Source organism: Hevea brasiliensis, chromosome 11 (genome assembly GCF_030052815.1).
Source record: "Hevea brasiliensis isolate MT/VB/25A 57/8 chromosome 11, ASM3005281v1, whole genome shotgun sequence".
NCBI lineage: Eukaryota > Viridiplantae > Streptophyta > Magnoliopsida > Malpighiales > Euphorbiaceae > Hevea > Hevea brasiliensis.
This window is the reverse complement of record NC_079503.1, coordinates 5,609,983-5,623,219: the sequence shown is the minus strand read 5'-3', so window position 1 is coordinate 5,623,219 and position 13,237 is coordinate 5,609,983. Positions and strand designations below refer to the sequence as shown.

Below are 13,237 nucleotides of genomic sequence, written 5' to 3'. Positions count from 1 at the left end.
AGTGCAATACACTTCAAAGGTAGTTCCTTTAATCAGGGAACGATTGAAAACAGCTTTCAGGCGTAAGAGTTATGCACCCTGCACGAAGGGATGTGGAGTTTGCAGTAGGTGACTATGTATTCCTGAAGGTTTCTCCAATGAAGGGAGTCATGAAATTTGGAAAGAAGGGCAAGTTGGCACCTCGGTATATCGGACCTTTTGAGGTTACGGATAGAGTTGGAGCAGTTGCCTACCGGTTGGAGCTACCACCCACCCTTTCTCACGTTCATCACGTATTTCACATCTCCATGCTCAGGAAATACATTCCAGATCCTTCTCATGTACTACAGCCGGATGTAATAGAGCTAAAGGAGAATTTGACATTTGAGGAGCAACCTGTAGCCATTGTGGACTACCAAATGAGACAGCTAAGATCAAAACAGATCCCTATGGTTAAGGTCTTGTGGAGGAGCCAGTCAGTAGAAGAGTGCACCTGGGAGTCAGAACGGGACATGCGTAGCAAGTACCCTTATCTGTTCAATGTATAATCATGTGCTTTATTCTGCCTTGTGTAAAAATTCGAGGACGAATTTTCTATAAGGGGGGAAGAATGTAACACCCCAAAATTTTAAATTTTATTATTTTATGAGCATTTTTGGTATTTTAATTTTATTTAAATTTTAGAAATTTTTTTGAGATTTTTCGAATTTTAAAAATCGGGTTCGATTTTCCGAAAATATAAATTTTGATGATTTCTAAAAATTAATTTAAAGACCACGTGGCAAAACTAAAAATATATTTAGAGTCTACGTATTTTTCTGAGTTTTCTGGAAATTTTTCGGAATTTTTGAACCTCGTTTTCGGTCCCGAGGCAGAATAAAAATTCAAAATTTTGTATTCCGAATCGAACCGAACCGGTCGAATCGGACCGGCTCCTTTTTCTTCTTCTCTTTTCTTCTGCGCGTCCCGACCTCCTCCCCTTCTCTCTCTTCCCTCCTCCCCTTGCCACGCCGCCACCTCCCCTGCCTTCTCACCTCGCCGGCGTGCGGCCTCAGCCCTCCCCCACGGTCGGCTGCCGCCTGGAATGTCGGAAAAAGGCCCCAGAAACGACGCGCAGCGCGCGCTCGACTTCTTGACTTCCCGGCCGAAATCCGGCCGATCCGGCCACCAATTGGACCGGGTCTTGTGTCTAAAATCATCTACTCGTCGAGAGCTTTCCACAGACACCAAGAACATCGAAATCCATCGAGTGGTTTGTCCAATTTTTGCCCGGGAAGTTTTAGCCCATTTCGACTTTTGGGCTAGATTTCTCACAAACCGTAAACCCCACGAGAAAACCGAGAGTACCCGAGCGCTCCACTCGTCGAGAGCTTCGCGGCGACATAAATTTCGAATTTTTCCGACACCGTTTTTCGGTGGGTCCCACGGAACTTCGCAGTGTTTTTTCGAGCATTTAATGAGCTTAGAAAATTCTGAAAAATTTATGTACTAACCCCCGTATTGTGGGCTTCGTGTAGGTATCCTCAATTCGCGGAAATTCGACAGTTGACCGGGTCTGTGAATTTTCGGCCAGACAGACCCGTTACCGGAAAAGTCTCCGAATTGGACCGAGGTTTTGGCTACCCCCCCATTGTCAGACATCCCGAGCGCGTTCCCGAAGTCGGAATCGGCAAAGGTAAACCCGAACCTTACTTTTTCGTAATTTTCTAGTGCTTAAATAGGATTAAAAATCAATAAAATATTCGTGGTAGCTCAGAAAATTATGATTCTTTTTGCAATAGCCTAGTAATATTGCTAAGGACCGCGGGCAAAGTTTTAGAATTTTAGAGAATATTTGAGCAATTTTTGCAAAAATGATCAATTATAAGGACTAAATTGAAATTTTACATATTGTGATGGATGATTGATTTGATGGGCCCAGGAGGGGATGTGTGATGTGATTGAGTTGTGAATATAGAAGTGTGTTTTGAGCCATTTTGCAGGTTGGGTAGGTCCTAGGTATAGGGGAGACTCTGCCGGATTTTCGGCACTACTTAGGACGTACTTGGTCTTTTCTTGATTTGTATTGAGTCATTTGTATTAAATAATTGTAATGTAATTGTCGTGAGCCGATGACCTTCGTCCTCCGCCCAGCCACCACAGTGACCGTTGTCAAGTCTGTGAGTAAAATATTAATTTTAATTGTAATTTCACTATTATTATATGTTCAAGCATTCCCATGCATCACTTATATGCATATATCTATGTAGATAAACTTTAGGCACGATTTATGTTGCATTCATAACTGTGAAAGTGCCATGTATGTTGTTGTGGTAATTTGGAGCAGTGTGCGTGCGTTGGCGTGCTTGTGATGTGGTGTGGACTATGGATAGGACGGGTAGACACGGCTTGAGATCTTCGCTGGGACCCGGTCCTTCGGGGTAGACACGGCTTGAGTTCTTCACTGGGACCCCTATTTGGTTATTAAGTGGAAGTCCGAGCTGAGTTCTTCACGCACAGCTTGGAATTAAGAGAGTCAGATAGGGATCAGCCCATATATATATGATTGATATTCTTGAGTGCGTGAGTGCTCCAAATTACCTTTTTGCTGTTATGATGTGAATTTATTGCTGATGCTGCATTTCACTCCACAGGCTGCATTAGTTTTAGATAGTTATAGAGATTATGGTTAAAATTGATATTTTACTCTCTGAGTCGAACGCTCACTCCTGTTCAATATTTTTTCAGGCCACAGGAGGATATTTTTGAGATTAACCTGCTTTCTTCCTCGCAGGTCGAGTATTAATGTTTGTATAAACTTGTTAAATCTTAGCATTTCCGCATGTGATAGAAATATTATTTGAATTGGGTCTGTAAACTAAATTGTAATTTTGGGCCTGTAAACATAATATTCTATGCATGATTGATGGATTGGATGAGGGAGCTGAGCTCCCATTTATTTTTATGATGATGAGTATGTGGAGGGTGACCTGAGCTCCCCAATTGATGTTATATTTTGTTTACAGGTCGGGTGAGTCAAAAACTCCCCGTTGAAAGGTCCACTTTATGGTCAGACTCTATCCGGTTGATTTCTTGATATTGGGCCCAAATGGGCCTTAGAGTTGGATTAATGAACAGTTTGGCTTATTACGGGCCTCGGGGGCTTTAAGCTAGCCCAGGTCCTAGTGCCGGTCCGGCCCATAGGTTGGGTCGTGACAACTAACAAGTATAAAAAGGTAAAATTAACTAAATATAGACTAATATCTATAGTAAAAGCTATAAATAATGGTAAATTATGTACAAAAATTATACCTAAATGATGATATAAAATGCATGCATCAAAAATCCTTAATTTCTTTAAAAGGGTAAAATTTGGAAGAGATTTTCTTATCCAATATTAATTCTAATATTATTATTTTTAGGGCAATTTTCAATTTAACCTCTAAAATTTAGTGAAATATATGACTTAATTTCTATATTTTTAAAATTAAATAAGTTAGTTCTGTACTTTTAATCTATCAATAAAATATTCTTGACCATCATTAACTTAGATTTCAATTGAAACAATTAAATTCCTTACATTTTAATAAAACCAACAATATAATCTTATTATTTTAAAATTTAAACAAGTTAGTCCTTATATATATTTTATATTTAAATAATTATATATATTATATTTAAATTTAAGATATATTATGCACATAAATTATTTCAAAAACACTATATATATTACTTTTTATCATAAAAATATCTTCTTATGTTAATATATATATATATATATGTATATATATATAACAGACACATAAATTTAAGGTACATACAATCACATAATCACATGATATAAAAAAGAGAAAAAAATAATACAAAAATTATGCGATTAAATTATAAAATTTATATTCACAAGTAAGATGAGAAAAAAAAAATTTTATTGTGATAAATAAGAGCACTACAGACCTTATCTTTTATTTCACTAGTAGGTTTTTACCTTTTGTTATTATCATAAATCTTTTATTTTATTCCAATCAGTTGTAATGCGAAACATTAGAATCAAATTGTAATTTGAGTTTATGATTATATATATATATATCATTGAATATGTGTATTGTGATAAAAACACATTTAAAATTTTCTTCGCTTTTGGTGATGGCTGATGGGCCTTTGGCGCCAACCGATAAAGGTGTTATTATTAAAGCTGGCGATGTTTTGCAAGTGATATGTTGAGACAAAGACTCTCAACAGTGTGATCGCTTTCCCACCTGAAGAGGTTTTCTTCGTTAGGTCAACTATCAAGATTGCTTCAACCTAAAGTCATTTTAGATTTACGAGTGCTATCCTAAAAGGGAAAGTTGAGAAATTCCTTTGTTTTCTTTTGGACAGGGATGGTAGGTGACTCTATTTTATAATATTTAAAAATTTAACTATAAATTAATAAAAAAAATATAAAAAATTATTTAACCTTGCTAATTTTAAATATGTTTTACCGTACTCATATATATTTAATGGATTTATAAATTACAAAATAGATATATATTTTTTAGTACAATAATTTAAGATATGATGCACAGAGAATATTTTAATAAAAAAATATTTTGGAAATAATTAATATATGTATATTTTATAATTTAAATTGAAATATAAAATTTAAAAAGTGAGACTACCCTATTTAATTTTGAAAATATAAGATTAAATTATTTGTTCTATTAAAAAGTCAAAAAATTAATTATTTCAATTGAAATTTGAGTTAAAGATAAGTTATGGCGATGACTATTATACTAACGGATTAAGGATTAAGAAGCGAATGACTAATTTATTTAATTTTTAAAATATAAAAATATCAAAAAACTAAATTATAAATTACCCCATTCTTTAATTCCGGTGGTTGAGGCAAATATTATGTTTTTGCTTTTGTTTAGTATTTTAAACAACTACAAATTTACAAATAATAAAAGTAAAAGTAATAATTGTAATAAATTTTTATAAAAATTATTTTTAAATAATAGTAAATTTATAATTATATTAAAAATATTTTTATCATTAATTCGTTTACAAGTTTGCTATGTATATTTAGATTAAAAGATATATAAAAAGAAATCTATCATTAGTTTACAAGTAATACATACATATCCAAAGAAAGGTTACATGAAATCTTGACAAACACACAAAAAGAAAGATTATTCTTATATGGTAGAGCTACCTATTAAATATATGAGACGTATTTTGAGTCATCAAACTTTAGAAAGAGAAGGAACGTCTCTGTACAGCAGGAGTGAGAGAGCTACTTTTTCCCAAAGAAGGTCCATCGATGAGATGAACTCTCTGAGGCAACAGATAATATTTAATCTTAAGCTTTTCAAAAATGTCTTTCATCGCTAACACGAGCTCAGATCTTCGTTTGAACCTCTTTGCAACATTGTGAAAGTTTATGGTGTGTTTAAAATAGAGAGCCACTTTCATTTTATTCATATCCTCTATCTCCTTAAACTGTAGGCTGTCACTAGCAGGACTCCATCGCCTAGGATTGGCTTCAAAGTACCTGAGTTTCAAATTAATCCATCTCTATTAATATTAAAATATAAAGAACGAAGTGCAAAAAGATAAATATAAAGCATTGAGGTTACATACTCTCTGATGCTAGCTTGTAAATTCTCAATTTTCTCCTTTGAAGTATGAAGATCAATAGCAAATTCGAAAGAATCTGACATTGGTGGACTTCTGTATAAGTTGCTAATGGGTTTGGTAGCTAAAACTGAATTAGGATAGTATATCTTTTCATTATCATATTTCAGAAAGTTTGTCGTTAGTATTTCCATCTCTTCAACAATCATCTGGAATCAATGTAATTATCAAAATATTAATCATTATTGTTAGCTAAATGAATCATCCATCACAAGGTTTTGAGATTAGGGACTTACCTGTATGCCATCAACAACGCACCGATCGCCTACATCAAAGGGGTGCATGATAAATACGAATATGATGGATTCAAATACAGTCTTTGCAGCGTTGCCAAACATGAAAACTACAAGTAGAATTTGAGAAGACATGAAGACAAGCGCTTTGATGTTTAAATATTCCATGAAAAGTAACCACACTACAATGAAAACGAGAAGCACAACCACGGAAAACAATTTATTCAACTCGTCAACCGCAGTTTTCCTTTGTTTCAAGGCGCTGTTGACAGAGTCATAGCTGTTGTAAAGTGAAACCTGTAAACCACAACATCATTAGAAAATATAATAATTGGCCTTTATTTCTAAATGTAAAAGATTGATTTTGATAAGAGAATTTACCACCCAAGTCCTGAAAACTGATCTCTTGATCTGTTTACCTTCGCCCATCTGCTTTTCTTCTGCTGCTTCTTTGAAATGCTTATAATCATCGGCATCATCAGGTATGTATTCCAATAATTCATTCATGTCTATGTATCTAGTTCATCATCAAAGAGATTAACCAAAAAAAAAAAAATAACGCATATGTAGCCCTTAGAACAAACTAAAAAGCGAAATCAAATTGGAAATTACCTTTCATCATCACCACGTTCAAATTTCTTGAAAATCTCATTAGCAGCATTCGCTGCTCTGTTCTCATCTGTGATTTCTTCTTCCTCATAGCAGAGATTAGGCAGCTTTTTATTCCGAATCGCATCAAATAACTCTGTTGTTGTGTACTTCATTGTGCCGTCCTGGGGCTTTTGCTTCGTTGAAATGGATTCAAAGATCTTACGACTACGGTCTGCTGCTTTAATTTTCTCAAACAAAGTCTTCATATGGAAGGAAGCTACAAGCTTAACTAACAAAGTTTTCACTAACCACATAGCAACTCCAATGAGACAACCACCAATACCTCTAGTAACACCATCTATAGTCTTCTTAGTACCCTCGCTTAGCTTATTATCCCCCCGATAAAACAGCAATCCCCAAGCCAAAAACACCAAAGCCAGCCAAATGAAAACCAAAACACTCTTCTTCATTCCATGATAGTAATAAACCACTCCGACCTTGAAAAGGAAATTCTTAATGATCAACGACTCCACAGCAAGTAGGAACAGGTACACAGTCAATCCACCGCCCAGAACAACCAGTAGTAACACACACCATTTCCATAATTCGAAATCCCAAATCTTAGAATTTTGCAATCTATCCACTGTTAAGCTAGAGATTAAAAGCCCAAAAATAATGCACGAAAATACAATAGACCCAACGAAGATGGTGTAAAATTTCCAGCCTTTTTTGTTCTCACCATCCTTCCCATTTGGCATCGGGATTCTGACATCATCTGTTCCCTTAGCCATCTTTGGTTGCTTCTATGGCAGCTTACTTTTTCTCGCACTTAGTACTTACAATGGAAAACATTTATATATAAAATAAAATAATTTTATGCATATATCGTATTATTATTCATTATCATGCCTTTCTAGTTTTGATTATTTATATCGAGATTAATGGATTAATTTTAAAGAAGAAAAACATTTATTTTGTGGTCTGATCTTAAAACTTTAGCTTTACTTAATAAGATATATAAAGGGCAATTAATTAAAAGTTTATTGTAAATTGTATTTAGAATTATTTGGAGATAAAAGTATAAAACTGTTTTTTTTAAATAAAATATAAAGTTTTCATTAAATGAATCTATAATACAAATTTTAAATACAAAAATTTATACCGTCACAATTTTACATACAATTTTACATAAGAAAATTAAAGACATATCACTTATATAAAATATAATAACAATTATCTTAATTTAAAAAATCTAATCATACTAACATTTAAGTTGGCAATTCAACAGAAACACGCTTCACTTGGTGATGATCTATACTGTTTGATTCTACGGTCAATAAGGAAATTTATTTTATTTATTTTTTTACTTTCAAAATATTTTTTTAATGAAATATTATCTTATAATATTAAATATTATTTAAAAAAAATACTTATATACATTTTTTAAGGAAATAAATCTCACAATATTTATATTTCTAATAATTAATTAATAAGTATTTATCACGTCAAAGTTAATAATAATAATTATTATTATTATTATTATAATTATTATAATTATTATTATTATTATCAATTAATAGCTTGTATTAAAAATAAATTATCTAATTTTAAATAGAATAAGAATAAATTTTTATGTCTTTTAATTTTAAGAATAATTTACATAAAATTGTTATGAGTAAAATTTTAATATTTTAAATAGAAATACACTAAAGAATATATCATTTTTTTTATAAATTATTAATAGTTATAATTAGCCCCCTCAAAATAAACTTCTTAGCTTCGTCACTATGCACGGTCTTTTATGAGTTCAATATGAAAATCATTAAATTTTGATATATTCATGAAGAAAAATTTTTTACTTCTTATATTCCTAACCAAATAACAAAGCAAAACACTTCAAAAAACAAATCCTCACAATGGAGGAAATAATAAATTTTCACTAGGGAGGCAATACTAAATTTTCATGGAAAACGAGACAGCAAATCCTCTTAAAGGAGGAAATAAAACTTAGATTGTGTAACACTCTAAATTTTTAAATATTATTTTATATGTAAGTTATAATATTTTACTTTATTAAATATTATGGAAATTAAATTTGAATTTTCTAGTTTTTTAAAATCGGTTTGATTTTTTTAAGACAATAAATTTCATCTATTTTTAAAAATTAATTTAAAGATCACGTGATATCCTTCCCATTTGGCATCGGGATTCTGACATCATCTGTTCCCCTAGCATCTTTTAAGTTGCTTCTATGGCAGCTTACTCTTCTTTTCTCGCACTTAGTACTTTCATAATGGAAAATATTTATATATAAAATAAAATAATTTTATGGTTATCGTATTATTATTCATTATCATGCTTTCTAGTTTTGATTATTTATACCGAGATTAATGGATTAATTTTAAAGAAGAAAAACATTTATTTTGTGGTCTGATCTTAAACTTTAGCTTACTTAATAAGATATATAAAGGGCAATTAATTAAAAGTTTATTAAAATTGTATTTAGAATTATTTGGATAAAAGTATAAAACCGTTTTTTTAAATAAAATATAAAGTTTTCATTAAATTAAATCTATAATACAAATTTTAAATACAAAATTTATACCCAATTTTACATACAATTTTTACATAAGAAAATTAAAGACATATCACTTATATAAAATATAATAACAATTATCTTAATTCTAAAATCTAATCATACTAACATTGCATTTAAGTTGGCAATTCAACAGAAACACGCCTACTTGTGATGATCTATACTGTTTGATTCTACGGTCAATATGAAATTTATTTATTTTTATTTTACTTTCAAAATATTTTTTAATGAACATTATCTTATAATATTAAATATTATTTAAAAATACTTATATACATTTTTAAGGAAATAAATCTCTACAATATTTATATTTCTAACAATTAATTAATAAGTATTTATCATTGTCAGTTAATAATACAATTATTATTATTATTATTATAATTATTATAATTATTAGTTTTAAGCCTTGTAATTGAATTGTCGACTATGTGAGATTTGTCTCGGATTGGAGGGTCCAGAGGTGATGTTGTTGAGTTGACTTTTGACTTTAGAAGTGTAATTTGAGATGCTTTGCAGGTTGGGTAGGTCCTAAGTACAGGGAAAACTCTGTCGGATTTCTGGCATAAATTATGGTATCTTTTGACTCTTTAAAGTCTTATTTTGAGTTAGTGTTGATAAATTTATAATGTAATTATTTAAGTGATCGTCACCATCCTCCTCCATTCACTGATGATTCCCATGTGAGTAGATATTAATTGTATTTAAAATTTCAATATTATTATACATACAAGACATGTTCATGCATTCATTTATAATTATATATAAATAGCTATTATAGTAATAATCGTGTTTGCATTATTATTTGATGAAATTAATGTGGGTGTCACCTTAAAGTAATTTAGAGCTGTGTGCGTGTGTCGGAGTGCATGAGGTGTGGTATTGGATATGAGTAGGACGGGTAGATCAGCTTAAACTTGTCTCGCTAGGGGCCCGGTCCTTTTTGTGATAAGTCGAGGTGAGTCGGCTTTGAGTTGATCTCGTTGACCCCCGCATTTGGATTATTAAGAGAAAGTTTGGCTCGAGTTGATCTCACTGGCAGAGGTTGGAATTAAAAGATCTATGTAGGGGATCATCTCCCATATATATATATTTGATTGATGTGACACACGGATGTGTGAGTACTTCAAATTATTCTTTGTGCGAATATTATTTGAACTTGGTTGAATGTGTTGATATATACTGCATTTCATCCTTAGGGATGCATTAACCCTAGATAGTTATAGAAATTGTATTGAAAATCAATATCTTACTCTATAAGTCGGACGCTTACTCCTGTTCATTTTATTTTTTGCAGGTTATAGGAGGTTCTCTTTCTTTGTGATTAACCTACTTCCTTTCTTGCAGGTCTACTAGCAACAAATATCAATACTTCATAGTATTGATTAAAAATCTAGACTCCACATGTGCTAGAAATGTTATATTTGGCGTGGGACTGTAAAAGATTATTTCTTTTAAAATTGTAAATCTATATTTATGCATGTATGGTTGAATGAGATGAATATATACCTTGGATGAGTGAGCTGAGCTTATGTTGAGGAATGTGAGGATAAGCAAAGTTCTACAAATTTATATATTTTGTGACTACAGGTTGGGTGAGCTAAAACCATTGGGTAGTCCAGTTTATGATCGAAGCTTGATTTCTTGAAAATGGTCTCTAAATATGGACTTTATAGTCAAGCTAAAATTAGTTAGGCTTACTATGGGTTTCAGGGGCCTTATGCTGACCCAAGTCCTAGTGTCGGTCCGACCCATAATTTGGATTGTGACAGATTGATTGAGAATAAATACAAAACTATTATAAAATGATGAAAATTTAGAAATTATTTAAAAAAATATAAAAAAACAAAAAAAAAGGGTTCTGCTCTCATTTGTGATTTCTTCTTTCTCAAAGCAAAGATTAAGCAACCTCCACATCAATTAACTACAAGATATTGTCGGAATAACAATAGAAATTAGAAATAGATTGTGTTCATTTTTAATTTTAAATGGACTTACAATGGAATAGAAACTGAATTTATTTATTAGGTGTCACAAGAAACAAAATTTAAAAATGGAAAAAACCCATTGCTATTTTTTTACACCAAAAAAATGGCCTGCTATTTAGAAATGGAAGTTAGAAACGAAAAACTTCTATTTCTAATTTTAGCGCTAAAAAATTTACCATCAAATTTAGAAACAAACTAAAATAGAATAGAAACGTAATTCAATTTCGTTTTATAATTTATTTAAATTTAAAAATGGATTTTGAAATCCGTTTCTAAATTATAGAAAAAGAAAGGAAGCTTAAAAATTTGGAAACAGATTCCAAAATCCATTTCTAAGCTTAAAAACGAATTCCAAATTTCATTTCTAAATTAGAAAGAAATCCAATTCCGTTTTTAATATGTTTCTAAATCGTAGAGAATGAAAAATAAAACTTAAAAATTTAAAAACATATTCCAAATTTTGTTTCTAAATTAGAAAGGGATTCAATTCTATTTATAATCCGATTTTAAATTATAGAGATCGAAGATTACAGAGGGAATTAATCCACTTTAAAAAAAAATTTAAAACAGACTCTCTAATCCATTTCCAAACCATTTCCAAAGTTTGAAATGAATTTTAAAATCCATTTCTAAATTGTAAACATTAAAATTAATGACGAGAATTATCCTATCTTTTTTAAAATTTAGAAATAGATATAAAAATCCATTTTTATTCCGTTTAAAATTTAGAAACGAATTTAACAATCTGTTTCTAATTTTTGGAGGGAAAATCCCACCATTTATTCAATCAGCACGATTTTTGCAATGCTTTTAAACTGCTTTCTAAGTTGTTATAAAACAAAAATTCTGCTTCCTCTTTTCACTCATTTTTTTATTTTCTTTTCTTATTTCAGTCTTTCTTCCACTTCTTTTCATTTCTCTTTCTTTCATTTCATTTCATTACTTCCCATTCTATTCATTTTATCTTTCATATCATTTTTCTCTTATTTTTTCCTTTTCATTTATACTTTAATTTTTCATTTCATTTTGTCTAATTTAATTCTTTTATCAATTTAATTTCATATTCTTTCTCTTTTTTTTTAATTAAAATTTCATTTCAATTTTCTATATATTTTATTAATAGTTATAAATATAATTTTTATCTCATTTTTATATTTATTAATTTTCTTTAATTTTTTATTTCATTTTTCTCTTATCCTTTTTTCCTCATAACTTTTTCTCCCATTTTAATTTTTATTGGTATTTTAATTTTTAATAAATTTTATTATAATATAGTTATGGTAATTTTCTGTTTAATTTATTTTTACTTGTTATTTTTTAGTAATATTTTTATATCGTTTTTAATATTAATGTATTTTTATTAGTAATATATTAACAAATTTTTTAGTAATTTATTTTTAATATTTTTTATAACATATTAATGATAATTTTCCATTTGTATTTTTTATTAGTAATTTTGTTTTTAATATTTTTATATTTATTTTACAATATTAGTAATAGTATTTATATTGTATTTTTTAGTAGTAATTTATTATTTTTAAAAAAATTACTTTTGAAATGACTTCAAAATAAATAATTTTAACAATAAATTATTTTTTTAAATTTTTTTTCCTTTATTAATTAGAAAATAAAAAAATGTGTTTCTAACTTTTTTGCATTTTTTATTAGAAATGGAATAAGAATCTGTTTCTAATTTGAAATGGTTTAATTTCTTTTTTCTGAATTAAAAAATTATATTTCTAATCCGTTGCTAACTAGAAACATATTAGAAACGGAAAAAAAAAAAACAAACTAAAAATAGAATAGAAACGAATTCAATTTCGTTATAATTCATTTCAAATTTAAAAATGGATTTTGAACTGCTTCTAAATTATAGAAAAAGAAAGGAAGCTTAAAAATTTGGAAACGGATTCCAAAATCCATTTCTAAGCTTAAAAACGAATTCCAAATTTCATTTCTAAATTAGAAAGAAATCCAATTCCGTTTTTAATATGTTTCTAAATCGTAGAGAATGAAAAATAAAACTTAAAAATTTAAAAACATATTCCAAATTCTATTTCTAAAATAGAAAGGGATTTAATTCTATTTATAATCTGATTTTAAATTATAGAGATCGAAGATTATAGAGGGAATTAATCCACTTTAAAAAAAAGTTAGAAACGGACTCTCTAATCCATTTCCAAACTAATCCGTTTCCA

The 13,237-nt window shown here is 29.7% G+C and overlaps 1 protein-coding gene across 1 annotated transcript; it reads right to left on the bottom strand.

Moving 5' to 3' along the window:
• Positions 1-5,135: 5,135 nt before the first annotated feature.
• LOC131170542 (mechanosensitive ion channel protein 10-like) lies at positions 5,136-7,301 on the bottom strand. The gene is made up of 5 exons (XM_058129748.1): positions 6,480-7,301; positions 6,249-6,384; positions 5,871-6,164; positions 5,581-5,783; positions 5,136-5,491 (listed from the first exon to the last, which is right to left on the bottom strand). Exons 1-5 carry the CDS (start codon positions 7,247-7,249, stop codon positions 5,191-5,193), a joined length of 1,704 nt encoding a protein of 567 aa, XP_057985731.1. The 5' UTR covers positions 7,250-7,301; the 3' UTR covers positions 5,136-5,190.
• Positions 7,302-13,237: the final 5,936 nt, after the last annotated feature.

Bases quoted from the DNA above. Each gene is read 5' to 3' on its own strand.
- LOC131170542 (XM_058129748.1), bottom strand. From the start codon at position 7,249: ATGGCTAAGGGAACAGATGATGTCAGAATCCCGATGCCAAATGGGAAG. The intron at 5,784-5,870 runs GTAAGTCCCTAA...CATTGATTCCAG, and splicing joins GCGTTGTTGATGGCATACAG to ATGATTGTTGAAGAGATGGA. The intron at 5,492-5,580 runs GTATGTAACCTC...TTTGAAACTCAG, and splicing joins TTACAAGCTAGCATCAGAGA to GTACTTTGAAGCCAATCCTA.